The sequence below is a fragment of the Psammomys obesus genome, unplaced genomic scaffold (genome assembly GCF_907164565.1).
Source record: "Psammomys obesus unplaced genomic scaffold, mPsaObe1.curated_primary_1811, whole genome shotgun sequence".
NCBI lineage: Eukaryota > Metazoa > Chordata > Mammalia > Rodentia > Muridae > Psammomys > Psammomys obesus.
Window position 1 is genome coordinate 185,608 of NW_026592732.1, and position 20,485 is coordinate 206,092.

Sequence of the window (20,485 nt, forward strand, 5' to 3'; positions counted from 1 at the left end):
CTAGAAGACTTCACTCATCCTCTCTAGGGGAGCTACTCCAATCAGGTCCCTTACCCAGCAACCAGCGCCCACTACCTAGAGCTCTGGGTGCCCCCAAGGTGAAACCACAAATAACTTCTTGCCAAAAGAGCAGCGCTTCAGAGAAAAGTAGAGGAACTTCAGAGAGAAATTTCCAACCACTCAACCTCCTCTTCAGAGAAAGCCAGGTCCTGCACATTGTGTGACTCCTGTCCAAACTGTTGTATGAAAGGACTAATAAGTCAGGAACTTGGCCTTTGCAGCACCTTATGGGTAGAAAGCCTTCCATGTTTTAAAGCCATTTATGGAGAAACCTTCAGATGCTGTATTTATTTCAAGTCTCTCTTAGGTGAGTTTAGAAACAGCTGTGCAGGTGATAGTGCAGATAACTTCATTTGTAATTAAAGTATGACACTAAACTTTAGTCACCCAAAGAATACTAAAGTCCTGTAGTCCTATATCCACAGTGGGAACAAGTTTTTCATTTCAAAATGTCTTAAGAACTGAGCACCTGGTAAGATCTAGGTGGGAGAAAAACAAGAGCAGCTGTTTTTACACTGAGAGCATACTTACTGCACCTTGATGTCTGTGTAAGATCAAAATCGCTCCTTTCTCAATTTTCCAATTTAGCAAAAAGCATTATCTTGAGACTATTATGGCATAGTAGTAGTTAAAAATGGCTGCAGACATTGTAATTAGGGCATTCTCAAAAGCAGTTAGGAAATGATGCCTCATATACATGCTTTGGGGAGATGAAGGGACAAAGTAGTAGCTGTCATCCAGGAATTCAAGGACCATTCCACACCCTTCATATTACTTTCCATTTGTATGTTGATCATAAACACCACATAAGACATTTTAAAACCTTATTACTCCACCTTATCTTAATGATGATTGGCCCTAAAAGTCTGACTTTAGTGCCATGTTTACATTTCACACGGACACTATCCAAGAGCTTTAACATGTTAAAGAGTTAGTCTCAGTGTCAGCAAGTAAAGCCTCGCTCCTCTGCTCACCTGAGTTGGGTGCTGCTGTCTATTTTCCTCTGTATAAGAGCCATATGTAATATACTGTAACAAAGGAGCTTCCTATCACTTGGTCTTCTAATTAAATGACTTCAAACTTAAAAAAAAAAAAGAACTTCAAGTCTCTGAAGAAAGAAACTGAAGACGATATCAAAAGATGGAAAGATTGCCCATGCTCATCTGTAGGACTAACACAGTAAAAATGACCATCTTACCAAAGGCAATCAACAGACTAATGCAGTTCCTATCAAAATACCAACACAATTCTCTATAGACTTTAAAATAACAATTCTCGACTTCATATAGAAAACCAAAAACTCCAGAATAGCTAAAACATTCCTGTATAATAAAGATCTTCTGGAGGTGTCTCCATCCCTGATCTCAAGCTGTATTACAGAGCAACAGTAATAAAAACTGCATAGTACTGGCATAGAAACAGAATAGTGGATCAATGGAATTCAACTGAAGACCCAGAAATAAATCTAGTGCCCCTCAACTGAAGAATGGATACAGAAATTGTGGAACATTTACACAATAGAATACTACTCATCAATTAAAAACAAGGAAATCATGAAATTTGCAGGCAAATGGTGGGATTTAGAAAAGATCATCCTGAATGAGGTATCCCAGAAGCAGAAAGACATACATGGTATATACTCACTTATAAGTGGATATTAGACATATAATATAGGATAATCATACTAAAATCTGTACTCCTAAAGAAGCTAATCAAGAATGGGTAAGATGATCAATCCTCATTCAGAAAGGCAAACAGGATAGCTATCGGAAGAGGGAGAAAACAGGGAACAGGACAGGAACCTACCACAGAGGGCCTCTGAAAGACCCTACCCTGCAGGGTATCAAAGCAGATGCTGAGACTCATAGCCAAACTTTGGGCAGAGCGCAGGGAATCTTATGAAAGAAGGGGGAGATAGAAAGATCTGGAGGGGACAGTTGCTCCACAAGGAGAGAAAAAAAAATCCGGGCACAGGGTCTTTTCTGAGACTGATACTCCAACCACCCTGCACAGAGGTAGCCCATGGCAGCTCAGTGTCCAAGTGGGTTCCCTAGTAAGGGGAACAGGGGCTGCCTCTGACATGAACTCAGTGGCTGGCTCTTTGATCACCTACCCCTGATGGGGGGTGATGGGGTGCAGCCTTACCAGCCTACAGGGGAACACAATGCAGCCAGTCCTGATGAGACCTGATTGACTAGGATAAGATGGAAGGGGAGGAGGACTCTCCCTATCAGTGGATTGGGGGAGGGGCTTGGGAGGAGAAGAGGGAGGGAGGGTGGGTGGGATTGGGAGCAGGCTACAGCTGGGATACAGAGTGAATAAACTGTAATTGATAAAAAATAAATTAATTAATAAAAAAAGAAAAAATGGGGTATAGAGCTAAACAGAGAATTCTGAACAGAGGAATATTAAATGGCAGAAAATCATTTAAAGAAAAGCTCAATGTCCTTAGCCATCAGGGAAATGAAAATCAAAACAACTCCAAGATTCCATCTTACACACATCAGAATGGCTAAGATCAAAAACTCAAGTGACAACACATGCTGGTGAGGATCTGGAGAAAGGGGAACATTCCTCCCCTGCTGGTGGGAGTGCAAACTCGTACAGCCACTCTGGAAATCCATCTGGAGATTTCTCAGAAAATTAAGAATAGCTGTACTTCAAGACCCAGCCATACCACTCCTGAGTATATACCCAGAAGATGCTCCACCATTCTGCGAGAACACTCGTTCATAGAAACTTTATTTGTAATAGCTAGTATCTTAGCAACAACCTAGATGTCTCTCAACTGAAGAATGTATAAAGAAATTGTGATACATTTACACAATGGAATATGACTCGGCTATTAAAAACAAGGAAGTCATAAAATTTGCAGGCAAATGGATGGAACTAGAAAAGCTCATCCTGAGTGAGGTAAGATAGATGCAGAAAGACACACATGGTATATACTCACTTATAAGTGGATTTTAGCCATATAATACAGGATAAGCATACTACAACTCACAGACCCAAAGAAGATAATTAACAAGGAGGACCCAAGGAAGGATGTTTAATTCCCACTCAGAAGTCCATACAGAATAGACAGTGAAATTGTTGAAGAGAGGAAACAAGATAAGAGAGGGAACAGGAGGAGAAATGAGGGTCAGTTTTAGAACTGGGGAGAGTGGTAATGGAAGGACAGACAGCTTGTAGAGAGAAGAGAAAACTTGGGTGGGGTCTCCAGCTTGTCACAGAGAAGTTCCCACCCAAGTTTTCTCTTCTCTCTGCAAGCCCTCTGTCCTCCCAGGACAGGCTCCTGGGAGATATGAGGGTAACTAAATGAGACTCCTAGTAATAGGGGTCATGGAGATTGTAGAGGCCACTTTCTAACGAGGCACAGCTGTTGGAGGGAGGGGAACACCAACCCACTCCAAAAAACACTGCCTAAAATTTACCCTGCCTACAAGATGTTTAGGGACATAAATAGAGCATAAACTGAGGGAATGTCCAACCGAATGACTGGCCCACCCTGAGACTCACACTGTGGGAGACACCAGCCACTGACATGATTGACAATACTCTCGCCTAACATAGCTGTCCTCTGAGAGGCTCCACCCAGAAGCTGATGGGAACAGATGCAGAGACCCACAAACAAACATTGGGTGGAGTGCAAGGAGTGTTTTGGAAGAGTTGGGGGGAAGGATAAAAGGACCCAGAGGGGACAGGAGCTACACAAGAACTACACAAGAAGAGCAACAGAGCCAACTAACCAGGGCCCATGGAGGCCTGTGGAGACTGAAGCATCAACCAAGGATCATGCATGGACTGGACCTAGCCTCCCCCAACCCCCAACAGATGTAGCAGATTGGCAGTTTGGTCCTCATATGGACTCCCTAGTAAGGGGAATGGGGGCTGACTCTGACATGGACTCTGTTGCCTACTTTTTGATCACCTTCCCCTGGCAGGGTTACCTCACCAGGCCACAGGAGAGAGGATGTGCTCAGTCCTGATGTGATTGGTGTGCTGGCGTGGGTGTGTAAGGGCACACTCCTCTCCTCTGCTGTTTAGAGGAGGGGAGATAGGGAAAACAAAGAGGGAGGGTGGGACCAGGAGGAGGAGAAGGAAGGTCTATGATGGGATGGAAAATGAATAAATAAAAATTAAAATAAAAATACCAAAAAGGAATAAAAAAATGAAATGCAAGTATAAAATTCTGAGCAGAGAGGTAAGTTTATGGACTTCTTACTCCATATGCTATGTGTATGAGTTTTCAACGTCTCTGTTAACAAATCTTCTGCCCCAAATTTCACAGAGTTAAAAAAAGAAAACCAAAACTGCCCCTCAGTCCAATCCAGTGTTACGAAAGAGAGCCTTCGATAAGCCTAGATTTTATGTCATATGTTAAACATTTGACAACATTTTAGGCTGTGCTTACATTTTCCTATAATGCTTTTTTATGTTTAAAATGTTACAAAGATTGTTTTTAGACCAGGTGGTGATGCATACCTTTCATCCTAGCACTTTCCTGTGGGGCAGAGGAAGGCGCATCTCTAGTTCAGGGCCAGCTTGGTCGGAGGAAGCTCCAGGACAGGGAGAGAAACGCTGCCTCAAAAACTAAAAACAACAAACAAAAAACTCCACATAACAAACCTCTAATAGAAGAAGCAAACATTTGATGAGTCAAGACTCCAAGATTCTGGGCAGGAGAGAGCACAGAGGTTAACAGCACTGCAGAGCTCAGGCAGAGGACCTAAGATCAGTGCCTAGACCCAAAGCAGGCAGCTTACAAGTACATAGAACTGTAGTTCCCTAGAGACCAGAGCACTCTTCTGGCCTCTGAAGGCACCACAAACAGAAATGTACACACACACACACACACACACACACACAAATACATACTAGTACTATGACTACTACATAAAAACACACACACACACACACACACACACAAAACTTTCACAGTCCTTGAAGAGGATTTATTTCATGACTCTACTCAGCCATCCACATTACCAACAGAAAAGTGAACACTGGGATCCACACAAGATTTAAAAGTTGTGAGAACTTATTCCCAGGGGAAGAGTCCAGGAGGGAAACCGGCCATTTTCTCCTGGTACACTTTCTCGAAGGCTTCAGCTTGGGCTACTGTGAAGTGATTCTTCCAGTCCCCAGTTGTGCCTGGAAAACAGAATCGGACACACAGATGGGTTAACAATGCCTAACACTCTTCTGCTCCTCCCTTCTCGTGCTGTTACCATCGGCCTGACACAGCGGAACTGCCAGTTCTGGAAGAACCCTCCTTCTACCTTGATCATGCCCATACAGACTTCTCCGTCTGTGGAAACTGTGCGGCATCGTTTTCTCTCCCAACCTATCTGCCGGACGACCTGAAAGCAGCATCGCCGGCTCTGCCTTTCTGTGTCCAGTGTTCCTTCTTCCCGTCACACCTGCTTCCGTCCCACTATCCACCCACACAGTGCTCATCATCTCAATGATCCAAACGGACCTAAATTGTTCTTTCTATACGTCACTGTTTACTTACAGAAGCTCTTCACAACAGGCATGCAACCTTTAAATAATATTTTAAATTGCTTTTACTTATGTGTGTGTCTGTTCACACGAGTGCAGCAGATGACACAGCTGTGATCAGCATGTCAGCCATCTTGGTTCTTCCAGCTGAGAACATGCAGAGCTCCTGTTTTCACAGCCATGGTGCTTTGTGGTGCATGAAGATCTATATAGTTTCACCCCCCCTGTTCTTTGTAGCACCACCATGAGCTCATAGGCTGATTCTCCTCACTTCATTCCAGTAGGTGTTTAGTTTTGGCCATAGAGATGTCAGATTGTCCAACTTCTCACTCTGCACTGTGTTCCTTCACCCTGGAGGGCTGATGCCTTTCATAAAATTAAATCTTTTTCTTCTGTCTCCTTCTTGATGCCACTGTAACCTTCTCTTTCTGTCTGTCCTCCACTTACAACCCATTGGCCCTATCCTTGCTTCCTTTTATTTCATAGCTGTGGCACTGGGATTGCTCCATGCATTTCCTTTTTTAATGTATGCATAAAATATGTGTGTAATACATTTGAAAAGTAAAGTGTTTCTTAAATTGCCAAACAGTCCGTTTCTCAAAGAGTGCCAGACATACAGAACATTCTCAGTGTGCGATTGTCGAATGTGTTCATGGGTAAGTGAGGAAGGTGCTGGCATTGGTGCCTCTTTGCTGATGAGGAAAAATTATTCTTTGAGATGTTACCCAGAACGAGAGTAATGGAGATGGATTTCAATTATAAGATTGACAATGGAAATCATTTTCTTCTGTATAACGTCACTCTCTTTATGTATCATCTAAGTTAATTTTAATCCTTCAGTGGGCTATATTAAAGAAAATATAGTTAATGGATATAAGTAAAAAGTGTCATCAGCTCGCTTATATAGACCTACAAGATATGACAAACATAACGAAATCTACACAACTAAAGAAGACAATCAAGAAAGTGGACACAGGCGAAGATGATCAATCCTCATTTAGAAAGACAAATGGGATGTGCTTTGAACATATGACAGGAGTCTACCACAAAAGGCATCTGAAAGACTCTACCTAGCAGTGTTTCAAAGCAGACACTAAGACTCATAACCAAACCCTCGGCAGAGTGCAGGGAATCATATGAAAGAAGGGGAGTTAGTATGATATGGAAAGGATAGGAGCTCTACAAGGACCAAATATATCTGGGCACAGGGTCTTTTCTGAGACTGACACTCAATCAAGGACCATCTATGGATATAATCTAGAACTTCTGCTCGGATGTGGCCCGTGGTAGCTCAGTAACCAAGTAGTTTTCCAAAGCAAGGGGAACAAGGACTATTTCTAACAGGATCTCAAGGGCAGGCTCTTCCCCCCCCCCCCGGGGAGGAGCTGTCTGTTAGGCCACAGAGGAGGACTTTGCAGCCAGCCCTGAAGGTACCTGATAAAACAGGGTCAAATGAAAGGGGAGGAGGTCCCCCCCATCAGTGGACTTGGAAAGGGGCAGGGAGGAGACCAGGGAGGGAGTGTGGGGTTGAGGAGGGAATGAGGGAGCGGGATACAGCTGGGACACAGAGTTAACGAAATGTAACTAAAAAGAAAAATAAAATAAAATAATATATTTAAAAAAAACTCAATAAAATACTCATACAAGAAAAAAAAAAGATGGGAACGTATCAATATCCATTGCTACTCTGAGGTTCCTTATCTTCTTCATTATTAGAACATGTTTTGTCATTGTTTCCCACACCATGCCTGGGTTCTGATAAGCCAGAATAAATGCTGTGCTATCAGATTCTAAGCAAGTTCAGTCTGGCTTTCTACTGGAATCAATCAGTCCATATGTGAGAACCACATCTTTGCAGGTACACGCATGGCGTTCTAAGTCCATCTCTGTCAAAATCCTGCACACCTCACTGGCACACATTTCTCTCTATTCCTTCTTTCTAGAAGTCTCCCCAAGTCTTGTGTGTCAGGTGACAGGATAACCCTAACACATGGTGGCTTGACTCTTGTTGAAAAGGAACTGCCCCATAGTTCAGGATGTTGCTGGTTCTCCAGACCTTCCTAGGCTTTTCTTTTTGTCCTGCAGATGGCAGGCTTCTCCCTCTGTCCTCAGGTCATTTTCCCTCTGTGTCTCTGATGTAATGAAGTCTGAAGAGACCAATGAAAGGATTAATGGCCCAAGTACTGTGTCCAGGAAACACCCACTATTTAGGGCTAGAGCTTCTGATGTTTGTCAGAAGATATTTACCCACAAATGCCTTGATTGTGACATTGTCTTACAATCATCCTGTGGCTAACACTGGCTGAAGAAGGATGAACATTTCAGTCGGAGTTTCCTGCGCTATCCAAACACAGATTTATAATGACTACAGTTGTATGTGGGAAATTAATTGCTCAGAGCTTAAAACCAGATAAATCCCACCTAGGGATGATTGAGTCTCCCAGGTAAAGCTGACAAAATAGCTATGCAGAAGCAACAAAAATTATTTTACTTGCCTTCTGAGAAGAAGAGCAATTAAAGGATAGGGAAAATAAGTCTAGGAAACCCCTTCTGTGTAAGGCCACCTAACACTACCACTTGACACAGCTTTTTGATGCTTTATGATTTAGGGAACTAGGTATCTAATGGTAAATAATAAAATTGACTTGAGAATTAATCTTTTGATTTGCTCATATCTTGCTGATTAAAAAATAACACCAAGTGGTACATCTTGATGGGGGAGAGCCCAGCCCATTGTGGGCGGGGCCATCCTTAGGCCGGTGGTCCTGGGTGCTCTAAGAGAGCAGGCTGAACAAGCCATGGGAGCAATCACTTCCCCCCTGAGGTGGGAGCACCCTTACCAGGCCACAGAAGAAGACAATGCAGCCATTCTTGATGAGACCTAATAGACTAGGATCAGAAGGAAGGAAAAGAAGTCCTCCCCTATCAGTGGACTTGGGGAGGGGCATGCATGCAGAGGGGGAGGAAGGGAGGGATTGGGATGGGAGGAAGGAGGGAACCACGCAGGGGATGCAAAGTGAATAAAGTGTAATTAATAAAGAATTAAAAAATAAAAAATAGCTCCAATCTGATACAGGAATTTCAAAGACTAATATTAATCTTATGCACTTTTTCAAAAGTGCTTATGTACATATCCATTTCTGCATCCCCTATAAGGAAGCAGTTAAGCAAGTGGGTAATGCAGATGGTCTTCCCCAACAGTGACCTGGTTTACAGTGAGACTCATGGCTTTTTAGCTGTGTGTCACACTAGTATAAGGAAAACAATTTCCAAGAGTAAAAATTATCTTCAAATGTAAAAAAAAAAACATATATGCTACATATAATCATTCAGAAAAATAAATTTCAAGAGTTATGAAGTCAGATCAAATGTTTTGATAGAACTACAGTATAATTACTGTTTTTACCATCATGTATGTATGTGTGTATGTATGTAGGTATTCCCCCTATTATCTATGCTACATGACAAACACTATGTGCATTTGGGAGAGATTAAATCCAAGTGTAATTTCATCCTAGCAGAATTTTCTTGGAAAAGACGAAATGAAAATAGTTCTCATGGAATTGTGTTTTAAATTCTATTGCATCTGCTCCAATTTGTCTTTGCCAAAATTTTCCTTGTCAATTTCCATAGCCCTTCTCTATTAAGAAAGCCATTTAATTCCTTGAGGTCTTTAACAACAGCCTTTGATGTTCATATACTATTTTACCTCTGCCGGATTCAGATTCATTACAGGAAACCAAAGAATGGGCCATTTCTCTTAGCTGAGACCTTCGCTTTTAGTACAGAAAATTCTATCTCCACACAATCTAGAGCGCAAGAATCTGAGGTCAGCTGCCTCTTCTAGTGGCCTTGATCCTTAGTGTATAAATACCTGTTTTCTTGTGATGAGTGGTGATAGGGCATTATGTTTAAATCTGAGTCGAAACTTCTGATTGTGAGCTCACCAAGATAATTGAATTAAGTGCATTTTAGTAACTGCTTTAACTTTATTGTCTCTTTGTAAACTCCTGATGTCCTTACATTCTTAGTATCTGATTCTCACACTCTGGAGCAGAAGAGAACTGAAGGTTAAGGCTGGAGCATTTAAAATATAAATTAAACCCACAACTCTCTACTTCCTTCATCCATATCCATGTTTGTACTCATTGTTAAATATCCAACATCTGACTTTCAACTCTGAGTCCCATCTCATTTATTATTTTCTAATCAGGTATTGGTGAGACTCAAGGTGTGATTCATTCTGGCAAAGTAACTTCTCAACTGCATAGCTGTAAAACTTCACCCACAATCTGCTTCCAGAAAAGAGGTCACACAGACATAGATAGCATGGAACTTCCTATTTCAGGAGAGATGATTCAGAATGCAGAGAGGCCAGGAGCCTAAAGCAATTCAAACAGAAGTTGGCAAATACCATCAGATTTTACACTGGAGAACAATTTTCTTAGCTCTTATTGTGTTTCCTCTCAGCCTGCTTTCTGGGGCATCAATATCGACCCATTTGACATCTTTTTTTATCTGTTAATGTACTTTCCATGGTGCTGTGGTTATCATCTTTGCTTTACTGCTCCAAACGTTTTGTTTTTAGAGTTGAGGTCTACAAGACAGGGAGCTTTACCAACCCTCATAGAAACATGACTACTCTTTCATTTTCCATTGAAATTATTGAACATGATGCTCTGCAACCCCAAGATCATCTCCCAGAACAAATCATCTTTTTGGATGCTGAAGCCTCCATCATCACCATGGAAAGATTCCCCTCTAAGGCCTCTGAGAAAGGAAGAGGGATGAGCAATGACTGCTGACACATTCCCAACGTGTCTTAGAGGCTCATTGACACAACAAGCCCTCCACATGATCTGACATATTCTGAATTTTTCTTTTTACCTTTTCTCATGAGCTTCAAACCATTAGTAATCAGGTCTTCTGAAATGAGACTAAAATTGGACATGTTGTTTTCCTTCATGGCTTGGAAGGAGCTGTGCTTGAGAACTAGATCCAGCTCATCTGGCTCTAATTTCTTTCCTAGGAAGTCACAGATCTTCTCTATAGTTCCCCTTGGGTCCTAAAAGAAGAAGAAAGAAAAATGAGCATTATCAACAGAAAGCTCTCTCAAGACAGATGCAGAAAATTAACTGTGGGTGGAGGATCAGAAAAGGGACATGAAGAAAGAAATGGCACCATCAAAAATGGGATTAATAAAGAAACAGGCCATGGAGACAAGCCATAAGTCACAGACACATCAATATGGCTGACCTTTGGCCCCTAAAGACAAGAGGTTGGATTTTCTTTTAGGAAAAAGAGGATATTAGCGACAGGGTCACATATAACTCAGGTTAAACTTAAACTTTCTTTGCAGAGGAAGATGACCTTGAACTTCAGATCCTACTGCCTCCATCCCATTAAGTACACTCAGATGTTTTTTACTTAAGACGGGGTGCTTCACTATAAAGTCTGCCTTGTGGGATGGAAGTTGCTATGGAGACCTGTCTCCCTAGAGTCCACAGAGATCATCCATCTGGCTTTTCCTCCCAAGTGCTAGAATTGAAGTTACATAGAACAATATGCAACCTGCTCCGAGATATTTAAAGACATTTATAGAAGTACTACTAGACAATGATCAAGGTGAATGAAAGAACTTTCTCAATGATCTTGACAGAGATTATGCTTATGTCGAATATAATAATATTTGACATTATATATAATTATACAATAATTTATCATCCATTATAATTTATTATAATTAATTAAATTAATTTAAATAATTAATCATAATAATTTAATTACTATAATAATGAATAAATTATTGTTGATTTATTATAATTTATTACAATTATCTATATATAATTATATAATAATACAATTTATTTCTGTAGGCTAAGTGAGAGTAACACAGCTTTACAAGAGTTACATACAAATGTTCTCAATACTTATTACTTGGAGTATTGCTGAGAGATTCCGTTTTGTTTTGAGTAAGAAACTCATGCTGTACCTCAGATAGACATAAAATTCCCAATCTTCCTGCCTCAGATACCCAATTTTTGGAAGTTCACCTGTTAAGTTAAGCTAACACAACTAGCTTAATCCTAGGTGATAGTAAGGCAAAATCATAATAAGGCAAAATCTTGGAACACTGAACATTTTGCTTTGAATTCTAGCCCTTTCTCAGAGGCCATAAAGTTGTGGTTTTTTGTTTGTTTTTTTTTTTTTGGCTTAAAACTTTTTAATTCATTTCACCACACCTCCAATTTATGTTTTGTATGAAGGCAAACAACCATGAGAATAATTAGAAAGAATATGTTAAATGGACAGAAAAGAGACTGTTGGGAATCCTCAGCATTGTGCAGCAGAGATCACTAGGTAATGGACCTTCCTAGGGAAAACTGAATTTCATAATGAGAAAGTAAAAGATTTTGTACATGGTCAAAAAGGTGTGATGAAAGGCTTTGCATTTTACACGTAAACTTTCTGTTTTCTGAAAGATAACTATATAAGGTCAAATTATTTTTTAAAATATTTTGCTATTTTCATTTATTACAGTTAACTCACTTTGTATCAGGACTGTGTCTCCCTCCATTATCTCCTCCCAACCCCCTCCCTCCCTCTTCTTCTCCCATGCTCCTCCCCTAGTCCACTGGCAGTTAAGTTCTTCCTCCCCTTCTGTTTGACCCTAGCCTATCAGGTCTCATCACCACTGGTTGCATTGTTTTCCTCTGTGGCCTGGCAAGGGGGAGGTGGTCAGAAAACCTGTCACTGAGTTCATGTCAGAGACAGTCCCTGCTCCCCTTATTAGGGACCCCACTAAAAGATTGAGTTTATGGGCTACATCTGAGCCAGGGTTTTAGGTCAAATTATTTTTTAATAATCTTACCTTTCTCTTTTTTTTTTTTCTTGCACTTTGATTTTTTTTCATGAAAATTTATTTTCCTCAGTCTCTTCATGGAAGAAGTTAGGCTGACAACAACCCTTCAACGTTCTCTCTGATTCTTTAATATAACTTTTAATTTATTACAATTTATTCATTTTGTATCCCAGGTGTAGCCCCACTCTCATTCCCTCCCAATCCCGCCTTCCCTCCCTCCCTCATCTTCTCCCTTGCCTCTTCCCCAGTCCACTGATAGGGGAGGTCCTTCTTCCCTTCCATGTGACCCTGGCCTATCAGATCTCACCAGATCTGTCTTTCATAGTCTTCCTCTGTGGCCTGGTAAGGCTGCCTCCCCGCCCTATCACAGGGAGGTGATCAAAGAGCCAGCCAATGAGTTCTTGTCAGAGACAGCCCCTATTCCCCTTACTAGGACACTCACATGGACACTGAGCTTCCATGGGCTACATCTGTGCAGGGGTCCAAGGTTATCTCCATGAATGGTCCTTGGTTGGAGTATCAGTCTCAGAAAAGACCCCTGGGGCCGAATTTTTTGGTTCTCTTGTTCTTGTGGAGCTCCAGACCCTTCCAGGTCTTTTTAACTCCCACTTCTTTCATAAGATTCCCTGCACTCTGCCCAAAGTTTGGTTATGAGCCTCAGCATCTGCTTTAATACCCTACTGGATAGAGTCTTTCAGAGGCCCTCTGTGGTAGGCTCCTCCCTTGTTCCTTCTTTTCACCTTCTTCTGATGTCCATCCCCTTTGCCTTTCTGAATGAGGATTGATCATCCATCTCACCCAGGGTCCCCCTACTTGATTAGCTTCTTTAGGTGTACAGATTTTGGTATGTTTATCCTATATTATATGTCTAATAGCTACTTATAAGTGAGACATGTGTGTCTTTCTGCTTCTGGGGTACCTCACTCAGGATGATCTTTTCTAGTTCCATCTATTTGCCTGCAAATTTCATGATTTCCTTGTTTTTAATTGATGAGTAGTATCCCATTGTGTAAATGTACCATAATTTCTGTATCCATTCCTCAATTGAGGGACATCTAGGTTGTTTCCAGATTCTGGCAATTAAAAATAAAGCTGCCAAGAACATGGTTGTGCAAATGTTGCATACTTGAGCATATTTTGAATATATGCCTAGGAGTGGTACAGCTGAATCTTGAGGTAGCACTATTTCTAATTGTCTGAGAAAGCGCCAGATAGATTTCCAAAGTGGCTGTACAAGTTTTTATTCCCACCACAAATGGAGGAGGGTTCCCCTTTCTCCACCTCCTTTCCATTACGTGTTGTCACTTGATACCAAAATGATATAATGAAAAAAAGACAACATCTTCAACAAATAGTGCGGGTCTAACTGGATATCTACATGTAGAAAAATGCAAATAGATCCACACTTATCACCCTATACAAAACTAAAGTATAACTGGATCAAAGACCTCAACATAACACCAGACACACTAAACCTGTTGGAAGAAAAAGTGGAGAAGAGCCTTGAACTCATTGGCACAGGAGACAACTTCTTGAACAGAAAACCAACAGCACAGGCTCTAAGATCAACAATCAATAAATGGGACTTCATGAAACTGAAAAGTGTCTGTAAAACAAAGGACACTGTCGTCACAACAAAACAACAGCCTATGGATTGGGGAAGGATCTTCACCAATCCTACTTCTGACAAGTGGCTAATATCCAGAATATATAAAGAACTCAAGAATTTTAACAGCAACAAATCAAGTAATCCAATTAAAAAATGGGGTACAGAGCTAGACAGAGAATTCTCAATAGAGAAATACTGAATGGCAGAGAAACTCTTAAAGAAATGTTCAACATCCTTAGTCATCAAGGAAATGCAAATCAAAACAACCCTGTGATTTCACCTTACACCCATCCGAATGACTAAGAACCCTCTAAATCTTAAGATCCCATTCCCCCATATCACCCTTAGGTCTGCAGCAGAAAACCTGTGGCAGCGCTCCCCATTTCTAGTGGATCCAAAGAACTTTACCTTCTAAAATTGTTGGCTCCACTTATATTATCCCAGCCCCCAAGTTCAGCACTTCCTAGGAACTCACAGACCACTCTGGCCAGGGAAACAGGTAAGCTAACTACAGATCTTCACCTCTCCCCACATTTCTCAAAGTCCAGTCACCCAGTCTCATACTCAAGTCTGCATCAGAACACCTGCTACAGCCTCCCTTCTGTCCTTGCCCCAATCTTCAGTGGATCACAGGGATTCAATCCCCCGAATTTCCTTCTTCCCACTCATTGATTTGTCTCAGCCCCCAACTCTAGCACCCTCAGAGAAGCCACAGGCCATTCTGACCAGGGAAGCAAGTAGGCTACAACTGCAACTCTTCCTCCATCTTTTACCTCCAATTTTTGAGTCTCATCCCCAGCTCTTGAGCGAATCTTCTGCTGTGGCCTCTCCTCACTATCTGGACCCAGTCCTAGGAGACAAACTAAGCAAGTTCTGGTGTAACACCCTGCTTTTCTTCTGCTGTAAAGTCCTACCACCAACTCCAGTCCCTATACTTACTCCTAAGTCTCAGGTCCCAATACCAAGAACCACAGTTTACCTTGTACAGGCAGCACAGAGCAACCACATTGTACTAAGAACCAGAGCAAAAACAGAAGCAAAGGTACAAAACACCCAGCCAAAAAAGACAAGGCCAGATATCAGCACATAGAATTTTAATCTTGCCAATCTAGGATGTCTAAATGTGAGTATAAAAACACAATCAATAACAGCCTAGACAATATTAGAGCCTAGTGATCATACCATAGCAGACCCAGGATATTCCAACATAGCTGAAGCACAAGGAAAAGTCTTTAAAACAACTCATACGAATATGATAGAGGTCCTTTTTAAGGAGATGAATATGTCCTTTATAGTGCCTCTTTTCTATGTCATATTAATTAAAATACTTACCCACCTCAAAAAAAAAAAAAAGATATCCTTGACATCATTAAAAAAAAAAACCTTTGGAAAGAAATGGATTAAATCTATCTCCACTTGAGAGTGGAAATAGAATCAATGCAGAAAATCCAAACTGAAGGAAATCTTTTTTTTTTTTGAACCAAAATGAAAGTTTATTTATAAGATGTATACAAAACTAAGATATAAAACTAAAACTCTTGGCATGACAACAAAGCAGACAGCTTTATGAAATATGCAGTATTAATAGGCAATCAAAAATATAAGAAGCAGAATATTCCAGACAGTTGTTAATGTTCACTATGGTTCTCTCCAGGCCCACTTGTATGTGTGGAACCTTTTGAAAGAGAAAAATTAATTTCTCGAGTCTCGCCCCAATGGGTCTCCCTGTGAGGACAGCAAGAGCTAAGATGAAGAATAGGCCCTTCCCAGTGCCATGGCAGTGATGAGGCTCATATATGGGAAGGCCATGCTCCTTAGACACTCTCATAAGAAATAAGAAAGTATTCCTTTCTGGGAAGGAACACCCCCATCCCTGTGCGCTGTGCGAAGGTGATCTTACGGTGTCCTCCTCTGGTTATCTCACCAGAGATATCTGTGAATGAAGCTCATTCAGTGTACTTTGTCTCACCTCAAAGTACCAGACAGACCTGTTTACTACTCATCACTGAATCCACGGTTAACGCAGAGGTCTCCCCCTTGAAGGATGCTCACTGAACATGCTAGCTTCCAACCAGTCCAGTTCTTCCCTTGGGTGTTCTGAGTTTGTGGGTTTTCTGGCAGTGCAGATGCTGTGCTGACCCCAGCACCTTTCCAGGGTGGTAGCCCTGACACCCTGGTGTTCTTCCCAGGATGGCTAACAGAACACCGTGCTTCCCTGAGCAGCTACTTCAGTGTATTCTAATTGCTCCTGTTAGCAGAATGCATAGCATGGCCTTATCTGCTCAAGGATCACTTATTTTTATCACTGAGACAAAAGACCTGACAAAAGCAACTTAAGCAAGGATTTGTCTAATGCTTGAGGGTACAGTCCTTCCTGGCAGGAAAAGACCTGGTGACGGGCATGTAAGGTACCTGGTCACGTTGCATCTGAGTGATGAAAGGGAGAGACAGATAACTTAACCTTAAAGTTGGTGGGTAAGGAGGTGCAGAGAATCTGAAAGGCCTTCGGCACAGGATGAATATGATCAAAATATATTCAAATTTAAAGGTTGTTTTAATTAATAAAATGTAATAAAACAGTGATTGCCAAAACAAAAAGAAATCACACTCTCAGCAGCCTTCCCTATGACCTGGGTCTACTTCTATAGGTAATCAGGCTGGAGGACTGCTTCTTCTAGTCCTTACCTGTGTGGGCCTGTGAGAATGATGCTTACCCTTTTCAGGTCTTCATAGCTCAGTAACAGGACATTGTCCAGTTCTCTAATGGACAGCCAGCCACGGATGTGCTCAAACCATGATCCATAAAAAACTGTGTGAGGGGAGGAGGAAAGTGTCCATTTCAAAACATGAAGTCTGCTTGTTTTTTTTTTTTTCCACTTTTCTGCAAACAGCTGATAGCTTTACTAAGAAAAATCAAACTATTCTTTATTTACAGCATTCAACATGATGTTTGAGACAAACATACACACACACACACACACACACACACACACACACATCACCTCACAGACTTACCACTGACACCATAAGGAAACATTCTACTGGGAGGTTGCAAGGACAGGAGCATGTGCTGGGGAAAGCTCACACACCAATGCGGACATCCAAAGGGGCTTGGGTACAGCCGGATGTGAGACGTTTTATTACCATTCTGTCTGGAGAACTGTCTTAACCCCCTTTGCGGGAAAGCCCCTCCGAATAGCATCCCCATGTGATGCTTTAATATTTCTCAATAATGTCTTCTTGAGACCCAAGCCTCCAACACACAGATAACTGGAGATTCCAAGAACAGCCTTCTGCCCTCATGCCAAGTCTTCCTGTCCATTCCCAGTGCTACTCTGATGTGCTCTCCACAGTCTCAGTGTCTTCACTGTTCCTGCTCTGGCTGTGCTCACTCTTTATGTCTCCTCCTCCACTGCATACTTGCATTGCTCCCCATGACCTGAAAAACTGAATCAAGTCAGGAGAGAAGGCAAGAGTTCATTCAGTAAGGGTCAGAGCAGTAAGAAGCCGGAAGTCGAAGACTGGACTGAATGCTAGGGTGAATTGACCTACAGAGAATTTGTAAAGGGGCAGTGAAATGTGCAACACATGACAGAAGTATGTCGCTTCAAGAGATCAAAATGTGGACTTGAGATGGTGCTGGAGAAAGTGCTCTCCACACATGTAACGACCTGAGTTTTAATCCTCAGGAACCATGCAAATCCAGTGATGTGGTCTCTAGTTGTCCCCATAGTGCTCCTTCCATGAGATATGGATGGAGATAGAAATAGTCACTGGGGCTTGGGACCAGCTAGGCACAGGGATGAGCAAACCGAAAAAGACACCGTTTCAAACAAAGTAGAAAGAAGGCTGAACACCTGTTGCTGTCTAGTGACTTCGACACTTGGCACAAGCATGCCCACATTCACACATTTGTGTTCGCACCACCATAAACACATATGCTTACATGCATCCAAGGAAAACTAAGCCCAAGCCATATGATTAGGCACACATCTGCAATGCTGAAACTCCAGAGGCAGACACAAGAAATCCCCAAATTCAATGTCATTTTCAGGTACTTGGGCCCAGCCTTGACTCACCCAGACCATGTCTTCAAACAAATAAAAGAGCCAAAAGCACGTTAGTGAAGACACCAATAATAAGTCTATGACACATACCTAGGTGACAATCAACAGTGGTTCTGCCATGGAAGTGGTTAACATTTGTTTGGGGATAAGGATTACAGAGGGCATGCCAACAAGTCTGGTCCAGCCTTGCTGCATAGACAAGGATGGCGTTGATCTGCTTGTCTCCACCCCATGAGTTCAACTTTCCTGCAGAGCCTGGATAATTGTTATTTGTGACACTTTAGTGGATACATATCAAGTGCTGGGGACTAATTTCTGGATCCAACAAGAAATACCCACAAGCTATGTGTTAGTGGGGAGTTATTTTCAAGAAACAGACAAGTAAGCACCTGCCTACTGGTGAGCTGTACTGGAAACACACAAAGATTTGATGACAGAGATGAGAAGAATGGTATTTTATTTGGTGCTGAAAAGAAAGATTCTTATCAATACAGCAACCTATTGGCTAAAATCAAAGAAGGTACGAACAGAGGTTATATGACACAATTAATAATCAGGTCAACGGAGTGATTATGTGAACTAATGTGTGAGACAGACACTGAGAGTGAATGAAGGCTTTTGAGGTTTTATAATCACCTTAGCATATGTGTGGAAAGCAGAGCTGATGATTATGAGAAATATATGATATACTTCCATGTGAGGAAGACAAGACGTAGAAGAATTTGATCTTCTTCTCTTTACTCAGCTCACCCATATCTGCAATTTCCTACAGTGCCATCCTTCTCGTTTCTTACTTTTCAATTTTCAGTCTCTGATTTTGCACATAATGCTCTTATACTGTACTGTTCCCACAGGCTACAGACACATCTTCCAGGCCAGATGTGCCTAGCAATGCAAAAATGACACAACATTACTGTGTAATTTTAGTGCTGTGTGGTGAATTTGAGGCTGGATTCTCTGGAGGGAATTCATGCCTGGTACTATAAATGTGGTCATGAACCCATAGCTGGAGAGGCCATAGTCCCCACAGTGGGGTTCCTACTGCTGTTTACTAAATGGCCATGTTGTCAAACTGCCCTCTAAATATTTCAATTATTTGTGCATTTCTTTAACTTTGTCACAGAAGATAAATTTTTGCAGCTGGCATTAGTTAATGCAGAGATTTATCAGTGATCAAAATACAGAGAATGATTGTGAGTGCTCAGTCATTGATGTGATTTCTATATCACCCCCCTACACAAGGCTCAGGAAATACTACAGAGCAGGGAGTAGAAGGAAGGTAAAAGCCAGAGGATGGGGAGGAGAGCTTTGAAATTGTCCTCTGTGAATCTTGCCCTCTGGATATGACTTGGCTGTTGTGCAAATGATCTCATATCAGTGGTTGCTTACAAAGACCTGCATAAGATAAAGCCTGTTAATATTTCATGACGCAAGGGGAAGGGTGCCCTGGTTGAAGAGCTATTTGCAATTGATTGCAGCTAGATGATAGGTTTTTTTTTTTTTTTATCTCCTTTGGGTATGTGACTCCTGTTCGGTATCCCATGTCCGTGCGGATGACCGCACATCATGCACAAATGAGCACCGCTAGTTAGCCTCATATATATAAATATATTAAGATTTGAAGTTGTGATATGGAGGCGTTGGAGGAACTTACATGTTGGAGGGCATATAGGAAACTTGAATAGACACACTATATTCACTTTTTAAATTTTTAAAGAATGTAAATATTATGTAAAAGAAGCAAAAAATATAAAAAATAAATCAAGAACAGAAAAGAACATAGGAAGATGCTTGTCTTGTCTGGTTGAAACTCTAAAAGCAGATAATTCAGGAAGAATGAGCCAATGTTTGATGCCATTATATTCATGTAATTTCCATTATTTCTGAGGACACCAGTTCCAATATCTAAGACTCATTTTCTCCAAGATTAATTTTTTTGTTTGTTTTTTGTTTTTTTTTTTTTTTTTAGTTCTTCAGAAACCAACTCATAATGACTTTTCACTATGTCACTGTAGTTTAGTTCATCTCTCATCCCTCATCAGAAAAGCTCATCCATGTAGTGGATGGTGATTAACTCAAAGACCCATAGCCGCTAAAGGTGCAGACAATTAGAGACTTTGAAGTTATGAGCAGTAAATGGGGCTTCTGTATCAAACTTTTTTCTCCCAAGGTTCGGGATCATTTTTGATGGGGAAGAGCATACTGTAGAGGCAGAGGTGGCAGACGACTACTCTAAAACAGTGTTTTCTGGACACTTCATGGCAGTTGGATTTATGAACTCAGCAGGTGTGACTGCAGCCACAAGATCTGTACAAGCTTAAGCTAGACAAAATCCCAGCAAGGAGCAGGAGGTTGGTCAAGATGTCCTACCATTGAGGATCT

The 20,485-nt window shown here is 41.4% G+C and overlaps 2 protein-coding genes across 2 annotated transcripts in view; one reads left to right on the forward strand and one right to left on the reverse strand.

Annotated features, from left to right (window-relative positions):
* Positions 1-5,000: 5,000 nt before the first annotated feature.
* On the reverse strand, positions 5,001-17,767 carry LOC129682872 (bile salt sulfotransferase 2-like). Its single transcript, XM_055615443.1, has 4 exons — positions 17,589-17,767; positions 16,751-16,934; positions 10,453-10,630; positions 5,001-5,214 (listed from the first exon to the last, which is right to left on the reverse strand). Exons 1-4 carry the CDS (start codon positions 17,765-17,767, stop codon positions 5,102-5,104), a joined length of 654 nt encoding a protein of 217 aa, XP_055471418.1. The 3' UTR covers positions 5,001-5,101.
* A 267-nt stretch (positions 17,768-18,034) lies between these two features.
* LOC129682873 (bile salt sulfotransferase 2-like) overlaps positions 18,035-20,485 on the forward strand; it is a 47,805-nt gene continuing 45,354 nt past the window's right edge. Inside the window, exon 1 of the mRNA XM_055615444.1 lies at positions 18,035-18,090. Coding sequence (XP_055471419.1) covers positions 18,035-18,090 — 56 coding nt within the window. The remainder of the gene's footprint in view (positions 18,091-20,485) is intronic.